This window comes from Sinocyclocheilus anshuiensis, unplaced genomic scaffold (genome assembly GCF_001515605.1).
Source record: "Sinocyclocheilus anshuiensis isolate Anshui unplaced genomic scaffold, SAMN03320099.WGS_v1.1 scaffold766, whole genome shotgun sequence".
NCBI lineage: Eukaryota > Metazoa > Chordata > Actinopteri > Cypriniformes > Cyprinidae > Sinocyclocheilus > Sinocyclocheilus anshuiensis.
Genome location: NW_015546060.1, coordinates 1,137,050 through 1,147,022, shown reverse-complemented (window position 1 = coordinate 1,147,022; position 9,973 = coordinate 1,137,050). Strand labels below are relative to the sequence as shown.

At 37.1% G+C, this 9,973-nt stretch overlaps 1 protein-coding gene across 1 annotated transcript in view; it reads left to right on the top strand.

Annotated features, from left to right (window-relative positions):
- Window positions 1-9,973, top strand: part of LOC107699432 (receptor-type tyrosine-protein phosphatase C-like) — a 34,228-nt gene that overhangs the window by 21,252 nt on the left and 3,003 nt on the right. The window contains exons 22-39 of the mRNA XM_016500687.1: window positions 2,031-2,091; window positions 3,082-3,184; window positions 3,284-3,315; window positions 3,407-3,510; window positions 3,595-3,685; window positions 3,792-3,859; window positions 4,105-4,141; window positions 4,376-4,473; window positions 4,837-4,962; window positions 5,051-5,208; window positions 5,329-5,464; window positions 5,903-6,049; window positions 6,167-6,257; window positions 6,408-6,538; window positions 6,730-6,864; window positions 7,409-7,531; window positions 7,636-7,802; window positions 7,880-8,015. Coding sequence (XP_016356173.1) covers window positions 2,031-2,091; window positions 3,082-3,184; window positions 3,284-3,315; window positions 3,407-3,510; window positions 3,595-3,685; window positions 3,792-3,859; window positions 4,105-4,141; window positions 4,376-4,473; window positions 4,837-4,962; window positions 5,051-5,208; window positions 5,329-5,464; window positions 5,903-6,049; window positions 6,167-6,257; window positions 6,408-6,538; window positions 6,730-6,864; window positions 7,409-7,531; window positions 7,636-7,802; window positions 7,880-8,015 — 1,944 coding nt within the window. The remainder of the gene's footprint in view (window positions 1-2,030; window positions 2,092-3,081; window positions 3,185-3,283; window positions 3,316-3,406; window positions 3,511-3,594; window positions 3,686-3,791; window positions 3,860-4,104; window positions 4,142-4,375; window positions 4,474-4,836; window positions 4,963-5,050; window positions 5,209-5,328; window positions 5,465-5,902; window positions 6,050-6,166; window positions 6,258-6,407; window positions 6,539-6,729; window positions 6,865-7,408; window positions 7,532-7,635; window positions 7,803-7,879; window positions 8,016-9,973) is intronic.

The following is a 9,973-nucleotide window of genomic DNA, read 5'->3' as shown; positions in this document are numbered from 1 at the left end:
AACTTTGTTTTTCGGCCACACACACGTTGCAAAGTTTCGGGAATGACATCCGCATATTTATGCAGGATTTGCTCTCGAAGTAGTAGTGATTGACATGTGATAACCATAGCAATAGATGGGTCAAAATATGTGAAAATGTGCATTAAGACTAGAGCTCCTTAAGCACTTAACTAAAATAAGTATTAAATAATTAAATAAATAACTAGAGAAGGCTGACTATAACCAGTTTGCTTCCATTTAGTAAGAAAAGCCTAGGCTACTCTTCACCTGAATTAGAAAAAAAAACTCTTCTGGTCTTCAGTCATGTGAGGACAACGTTTGAGCGTGTACACGCAATATCTGCGCGAGAGCAGAGCCAATTCATAAAAAAACAATGTGTATTTAAAAGCGCACGTTCAGTTTTGTATGAGTGAAGGAAATCCGCTTGCGAGTGGAAAGGTATATTCACTCGAAAAGCTCGCGCATCTGCGCCGCCGCGCGCTCAATCCACTCAGCGTGCTTTGCTTATCAGCTCGCGCACATCAGCTATACAGTAAATACTGAATGTTTAACATTATATTCATTGCATACATATACTTCGTAGACATCCTTAATCTCTAATAACTCCATTCTGCTGTCTGTTGTTCTGTTGTCGGTGTTTCATTGTCTGAATATGGCACTTAACACATGCTGTGTGGTATCGGCGTTTGGTATCGGGGCATTTTAACGAGTACGAGTACGAGTACGAGTACAGGAGCTCAGTATTGGTATCTGATCACTTAGTAAAGTAGAAGCACACCTCTCCTTAAAAAGACGTATGATTTGGGAGATGCACTAAACCTACAAAAATACAGAAGACACGTCTGCCCACAGAACTACTGTTTGTTTATCCTCTGGTGATCATGAAAGTCAAAGAGCCTCTCGTCTTTGTGTTCGCAATAATCCTTTTGTACATTCAAGGTTGTTTAGCATTATAACAGAACTATATTTAATATGCGAATGACCGGCAGGATGAAGGATTCTCTCTCAGAGGACTTGAGGAATCTCCACATCTGCATCACATGGCTGTTGCTGAGAGACTTTCAAGGTGAAGGATGTAATTTCTGCACAACTAGTGGCACCAAACAGAACTGCACAAATAATGACTGTCTTCAAACAGGTTTGCAAAACACTCCTCGTGCTTCCTGCCTGCCTCTGATCTCTGATCAGATAAACAAGTAGTCCAGAAACAAAATCATTTACTGTGTATTCATGCATTTGGCAGATGATTTCATCAAAAGTGACTTTTTTTTTCAGTTTTTCAGTCAGTTTTGGGAGTTAATTTTTAGTCCATCTCGAGATTTTATCTGTAGAAGATAACCTGCTTAATAATTATGCGCACCTGTATATAAAGCGTTTTTCACTTCCAGCCTTCATTAACAATAATATATAGGTTATAAGTGATTAAATACAAGATTAATAGTAGTTATTAAGATTAATGTTGTTTGGAATGGGTAAAATGTGCTTGGAAAAAAATATAATCAGAATATCAACTTGCATAATAATTATGCATGCACTGTATTTTCCATCTTCCGCTGTCATCAGCAATGCAAGGAATGTTGTGATTGGTTGTCAAGGCAGCCAATCAGAATTTAGCAGCCTTGTCTCTGATTGGCTGGAATTATGGCATATTGTAACGCTGGGTTGTGTTGAGCAAGCAAGCCGTGGCATTTAGAGAGCACTGAGGGCGGGCATCAGGTGAGCAAGCTAGTGAAACTTTGCACCCGCAAAAGAGAAGGTCTGCACACATCCAAAAACTTATTTTAAATGCAAAATTGATTTTAGTGCGCTCAAAATACTTTTTTCTTTGCGAAAGGAACATTTTCTCCACAAAACTCAGATCGCGCGCATGCAAAATGCACTTTTGTGCGCTCAAAATATTATATTTTGCGTGCAGAATTGTGGCAGAGATCTAACCCTATATCATTCATGCATGCCAAAGAGTCATGTGTGTTTGAATTACAATTTGGGTAGGATTAGAGTGTTTCACAGTGCACATTTACTCATTTCAGATTACAGCCGAGAATAAAGAAGGACATTCAGCTGTCCTTAAACATGAAGCTACTACTAAATGTAAGAACAACCTTTTCTTAGCCCAGCTACAGGAGATATTTGCTCTTTCAATTAAGTACTATATTTTTTACATGTTAAATGCATCATCTTTCTCAAAGTGCTTTAAAGGTGCGCTCAGTAATTTATTTATTTATTTTATTTCTTTGTTTTACAGTAGTCAATATATACATCAAACATAAAATGATGGCCCTGTATTTGAATGTTGAGCAGCAAGCTTATTAGCTGCACTGTGTAGATAACCATGTGATTACTAGCAGGTTAAGTTAAGGACCTATCAGCCCACGCCATTTGTGACCCTTCGAAATTGAGATTTATACATCTTCTGAAAGCTGAATAAATAAGCTTTCCGTTGATGTATGGTTTGGTAGGATAGGACAATATTTGGCTGAGATGCAACTATTTGAAAATCTGGAATCTGAGGGTACAAAAAAATCAAAATATTGAGAAAATCGCCTTTAAAGTTGTCCAAATTAAGTTCTTAGCAATGCATATTACCAATCAAAAATTAAGTTTTAATATATTTACAGTAGGAAATTTACCAAATATTTTCATGAAACATGATCTTTACTTAATATTCTAATGATTTTTGGCATAAAAGAAAAATCAATAATTTTGACCCATACAATGTAGCTATATATGTAGCTATTGCTACAAATATACCCCAGCGACTTAAGGCTGGTTTTGTGCTCCAGGGTCACATATAGAGTTTCATGACAGTACTTTGTTTGTATCCTGCAAGTGAAAGTGTTCAGAAACATGGGGGTTGCCAAAATAAGTCTTTGGCTGATCATGTGATCTCAACATTACTGAAAAAAATTGTGAAGCTACTGATATTACTAGATCTAATCTCATGTGAGTGTACATGATTCTAAACATATTCACTTCTTTGTGCAAAACTTTTTATTGAGGAAACAATTGCTGATTGCACCTTTAAATACTGTAAGCCGTTTATTCAGCCTAGTTTAATCTGTAAATATGTTCCTTTCTTAGACAATGACAAGGCTGTCATTGGATTCTTGGCATTTCTAATCATTGTGACATCAGTTGCGCTCCTCTTCGTGCTGTTCAAAATTTACCTTCTCAAAAGAAAGCGGTCAGTGTCACAGTTTCTCCCAGCTGCCCTCTGAACTCTGTTATCACAATGTTTTCTGTAACTGTTCATCTATGTTTCTGATGGGCTTTCTCACCACAGGACTGCTGAAGATGAAGAGATTCTTCTTACACGTATGTTATTCGCTCCTATCAGTCAATTCAGTGTATTTCGAAGGTAAATTGCTTTCAGAAGAACTATCTGATGTTTCATGTCCTCCTCCAGCAGAACCCCTGCGCAGAGTTGAGCCCATCTATGCTGACGGTTTAGTGGAGGCTTACAAGAGCAAGATCGCTGATGAGGCCCGTCTGTTTATGGATGAGTTTCAGGTGATTCTCTATACCATAAATCTGCAGAAGCTACACTTACACTTAATATAATGAGAAATACATTCAGATTCTGCTTCTCCTCAGAGCATTCCCCGAATTTTCTCCAATTACACCATCAAAGAAGCGAAGAAACCAGAAAACCAGTTCAAGAACCGCTACGTTGACATTCTGCCCTGTAAATATCACTCCAGTTTCCATAAAGAAATCAGTTTACCCACAATTCCTTGTGTAGTTTTCATATTTCAATCAGAGAATTGATCGTTTTGTGCATGAATTTGCAGATGACTATAATCGGGTAACTCTCTCAACTGGAGGTGAAGAGAGCTACATCAATGCCAGCTTTATCGAGGTACTGGTCATATATGCTCTATATATCATGCTTGTTTACCTCAGTTCATTTGAATATAATTTTATTCAAATTAATTGAGGTACTTTTTAATATAATTTTAATTGTAATATACTTGACTTAAAATTTATTATTTTTCAATTAAATAATATAATTATATTAAATTATTTTGTACAATTATTTTTCATTTCAAAACATCAGAAACACTTTTTTTTTTTTTTTTTACATGTACGCTTTTACCCATACAGGGATATCAAGAGCCAAAGAAATACATTGCAGCCCAAGGTAAAAATCCTCTGGATGGTTATGATTCTAAATTGTGATTGGCTAAGCCACATTTAAAGCGGCCAATGAATGCACACTTTGACCCCACATTCTATCTTACTGTTGCCTGACAACCATAAAATGCGGCAGAATTGTTTACACCAACAATTAAGTTTATTAAAAGTGAGAATGAACTGAGTTTTGAAGTTTAAACAATGGCTAGATTTCAATTTGTTTGTTGGCTGTGTTTTCCAGGACCCAAGGATGAGACTATTGGTGATTTCTGGCGAATGGTTTGGGAGCAAAAGTCATCCATTATTGTCATGGTCACCCGTTGTGAGGAAGGAAACAAGGTAAGTGGTTGTGTTTGGTCCAGTGTTGTCCTAGAATTATTTATATATTATTATAGTATTTATTTATTATAGTGTTTATTTATTTATTCAGCTTTTTTAGTTTTCAGTTTAATTTTATTTTAAGTTTTAGTAATTTTGTTATGTGCATTTGTCATTTTTATTAGTTTTTTTGGGAACTATTTTTTAATTAAGCTTTAAAATATTTTAATTAAGCTTTATTTTATTTTATTTGTAGTAATTTTAGTATTACTTCAACCTTAACTTATTTTATTTTGTGATTGATTTTCTGATCAACATTGTTGAAATAATCAATCTTCCTCATTGTGAATTATTTCCACTGAGTGTTGCTGTTTGTCCTCTCAGATCAAATGCGCTCAGTACTGGCCATCTCTGGACAGAGAGACTGAGATTTTTGAAGATTTTGTGGTGAAAATCCGATCTGAGGAACACTGCCCTGATTATATAATTCGCCATCTGATCCTGACCAATGTAAGTGTGTGTGGTCTGCTCTTTCTTATGTGCTTCATTCAGACGGTTTTAACTCTGTGTGTGTGTGTGTGTGTGTGTGTGTGTACAGAAGCGAGAGAAGGCCTCAGAAAGAGAGGTCACTCATATCCAGTTCATCAGCTGGCCTGACCATGGTGTGCCTGGAGACCCCTGCCTGCTTCTGAAGCTCAGGAGAAGAGTCAACTCCTTCAAGAACTTCTTCAGTGGCCCGGTGGTGGTCCACTGCAGGTAAGACAGGACCGTAGAGATTATTATATACATTTGGTATCAGAAAAGGTATCAGAAAGGGTCTAAAGGGTCATTTGGAGTGGATAAAGCTTAATGTGAATGTTGTCGTATCCTCTATAGTGCAGGGGTCGGCCGCACAGGAACATATATTGGCATTGATGCAATGATTGAATCTGTTGAGGCAGAAGGCAGAGTGGACATCTATGGATTCGTAGCAAAACAACGTCGCCAGCGTTGCCTCATGGTTCAAGTGGAGGTGATTTTATTCACTGATTTATTGGTTATAAATTTGGTATGTCGCACCAAATTTAAAGTAGGTATTATTAAAATGCCCAATTTGGTCTAGATGTTATACTCTAATCATTTTCAAAATATTTCATATATAATTAATGATGCAAATAATTCTGTTAACAATTTCAATATTTAATTATTTAATTTTGAGTCATTTGTTTAATTAAAAATAAAATAATATTTTTGCTAAATATGCAAAAATAATATTTTAATTTATATTTAAAATGTACAAATGTACATTTTAATAGAATACTATTTGAACATTGATATATATATATATATATATTTATTTTTTTTTTGACAAAAATCTGACTAAAAATTCTATTGTAACACCCTTTATTTTACATTTGATGGATGTGTTTATGCATATTTAACTGTGTGTGTGTGTTGTTGATTGTGAAAGGCCCAGTACATACTGATCCACACTGCTCTGATTGAACACAACCAGTTTGGAGAGACAGAGGTCTCACTGTCTGAATTCCACTCAGTGCTCAACACCCTCAGACAGAAAGATGGCAGTGACCCCAGTTTGCTTGAAATGGAGTTCCTGGTTTGTCCTCCATCTTTGATTTTCAGCTGATTGCTTATTAGGACACTGAAGTTTTCCTGTACTATGTGTATCTGACTATTAATGCAGCATGTTTTCCTATTGCTTTCCTTTATAAAGAAACTCCCTAAATTTAAAAAATGGAGAACATTTAACACGGGAAGCATAGAGGACAACAAGAAGAAAAACCGCGACTCAGCTGTTATCCCATGTCGGTGACCAACACCAACTTTATTAATCTGCAGATCTTGGTTTCAAATTCATGCTACAGAACTATACTGTATATAATATACAGACACACAATTATATATTCATTATAAATAAGCATCAAATGAGTTACCAGTGAGCATTTCTGTTCCAGACGACTTTAATCGAGTCCTGTTTAGACTTGACATTGAGGGAAACCAGACCAGTGACCCTGAGGATGAGGACGAGTATTCATCAGACGAGGAAGAAGAATCAAACGAATACATCAACGCCTCATTCATTAATGTACAAAACTTGATTCTCTTGAATTGTTTTTTTTTTTATTACAGTTATTATATCTCCTTCATTAGAGTGAAGGAGAAATTGTTTCATTGTCATGAAAATAATGTAAAAAAAAATCCTAAAATAAGCTTTACAAGCAAGTGATAGGAATATGTAAATCTCAATCAAATATGCTTGTTATTGCTTTTTAACAGGGCTACTGGTGTAGTAAGAGTCTGATCGCAGCACAGGGGCCTTTACCAAACACAACGGAAGAGTTCCTGCTCATGCTGGACCAGCAACAAACTAAAACACTGGTCATGCTCACAGACTGCCAAGAGGATGGCAAGGTACAACCTCCCACAATAACAGAGAGAGAGAGAGAGAGAGAGAGAGACAGACAGACAGACAGACAGACAGACAGAGAGAGCAGAGACAGACAGACAGACAGACAGAGAGAGAGCAGAGACAGACAGACAGACAGACAGACAGACAGAGACAAATGTATAATTTTTGTCATGCCAATAAAGCACTCTTAAATTGAAATTGAAATTGAAATAGAGAGAGAGAGCGATAGATAGATAGATAGATAGATAGATAGATAGATAGATAGACAGACAGAGGGATAGACGGAGGGATAGAAAGGAGGTTTAGGTGGGATAGGAACAAGAGGACTGAGGGATAGATAGAAAGACATGCAGACAGACAGGCAGGAAAATTGGATAGACAAACAGAGGGATAGATTGACAGACTGAAGGATAGATAAGACAGATAGAAACAGAAGACGGATAGACAGACAGGCAGGCAGGCAGGCAGACGAAGGGATAGAGATAGATAGACAGACAGAGCAATCAACTGAGCTCAGTTGTTCAGGCCATATCTGTATTTTTTCAGGATTATTGTTGTCAGTATTGGGGAGATGAAAAGAAAACGTTCGGAGACATGGAAATTGAGGTAAAAAAGACAGAAACCTTCCCAACGTACGTGAGACGGCGTCTAGAAATACAGTCCTCAAAGGTAACCAGAGTCCTTCTCCTCAGCGTGAATATCTTTGAATTGAATATCATTAACAGCAGACATGTTTTCTGAGACATATGAATCCATCTTGAATCCTGTAACAGAAGAAAGAGATCTTGGAGGTGGATCAGTACCAGTTCCTGAAATGGAAAGGCCGTGAGCTTCCAGAGAACGCTCAGGAGTTGATAGAGATGACAAGGATCATCAGAGAGAACGGCAATTATGACAACAGCAAAATGAACCGGAATGTCCCCATAGTGGTGCACTGCAAGTAAGTCCATCAACACCAGTTTTCTTTCCCTGATGAAGATGGGTGGATTTTTAAACATCCGCAAACTTTAATTTCAGCAATGGCTCATCTCGTACCGGAATCTTCTGTGCCTTATGGAATCTCTTGGACAGTGCCTACACAGAGAAGCTGGTGGACGTCTTCCAAGAGGTCAAAAACTTGCGCAAGGAGAGGCAGGGGATGGTGGAAACAATAGTAAGTTATTGCTTTGCTTATAAAAACAATAGACCTTAGTCAGGTTAGATGCCAGGGGCGTAGTTTCCACTGGAGACAGAGGGGACATGTCCCCCCCCCCACTTTTCAAAATCCCATTTGTGTCCCACCCTCACTTTCAAATTCGTTTGTTATGATTTTTTTAACCGCACGCCGTCATCGCCACGGAGGAGCAGGACCGAACAGGACACAGACACGCTGTGTCGTTGACCGAGCTAACGTTAACATACACTGTTGCTAGGTAACTTCAGGCTGTTGTTAGCTAAATATTTAATGTAGAACAGTGGTTCCAAAACTATGGTACGTGAGGCAACAAAATGCTGAGTTTTGCGGTGTTTTGTGAACGAATCTGTGGCTTTGAACGAATCGTTCGTGAAAGTAATTGATTCAATGATTCATACATAAATACAGTCACTTGCTTAGTTACTGAATGAATGAATGACTCGATGACTCACGCATTAAGACAGTGACTTACCGCCACCTACTGGTGGTTTTAGTATTTAAAATACTAAATTTAAAATACTACATTTAAATTTAGTATTTAAAAGAATCACTTTTCACTTTTTTTATCATCATTGCATATTGCAGGTACAGCGGTTAGTTTGAAATAAAAGTTCGTTTAACAATGGAAATTGAGTCTCACATTATTTAAATTTTATTCACATACAAAACATTAATGGTGAACATTTTTGACTTTATAAAATGTTTCTCTCAAGTCTTGGCGATCGGCTCCTATTAAACAAAAAAGAAAGTAAGACATCTTTTTCTTATACATAGTTAAGTAACAGAATTCCAATCATTATAATCAACTCAATTATTTCCTGGATTTTGTATCACCATAGTCCCTAAATGTATGTAAATGCAGGAAATGGGATTCAAATCGAAAACATTTTCCCCATTTTGTGTCCCCCCCACTTCTCAAACCAAAGTGACACCCTTGTTAGATGCCATATTGAATTTAACAAGGTTGTAAGGGATAGATTTGTAGTTTTACAATGGCACACACATTTACAATGGTAAATCTTCACAACCCACAACTTTCAAAACTGTTTTTTTTTTTTTTTGTTAGTTTTTGGGTTGAAAAATCGGTATGTTATTAACAGTACAATCCACTTAGCTCACTGTACTTCTATCCCTCACAGCCTCGTTTTCATTCCTGTCAAAAATTAAATATGGTGCTACCCTGTAAAAAGTAAAAAAATATATAATCATGGCTTTATATCTTACAATCACTGTATCTTACAAAAAAAAACTTTATTTCTTCTAATTGTGATTTTATTTTTCATAAATGGGATGAAAGTCCCATTTTTTCTTACATCAAAAATGTGTTTATCTCACAATTACCTTTTCTTACACTGATACAGAAACGGACTGTGAAGCTTTGTGCGTAAAAGTGGTTTTAAGGAAGTTTTAACAATTCAAGTCAAGTCACCTTTATTTATATAGCGCTTTTAACAATACAGATTGTGTCAAAGCAACTGAACAGCATTAATTAGGAAAATAGTGTGTCAATAATGCAAAATGACAATAGTAAACACTCATTTTTCAGTTAAAGACAGTTCATCATTCAATTCAGTGATGTCATCATCCAGCTCAGTTCAGTTTAAATAGTATCTTTGCAATCATTTGCAATCAAGTCAACGATATCGCTGGAAATTAAGTGTCCCCAACTAAGCAAGCCAGAGGCGACAGCGGCAAGGAACCAAAACTCCATCGGTGACAGAATGGAGAAAAAACCTTGGGAGAAACCAGGCTCAGTCGGGGGGCCAGTTCTCCTCTGACCAGACGAACCAGCAGTTCAATTCCAGGCTGCAGCAATGTCACATTGTACAGAGGACTCGTCTGGTTCCTGTGGTCTTGTCCGAGACTTGTCCGGTCGTCTGAGACAAGGTCTTTACAGGGGATCTGTATCTGGGGCTCATCTAGTTGTCCTGGTCTCC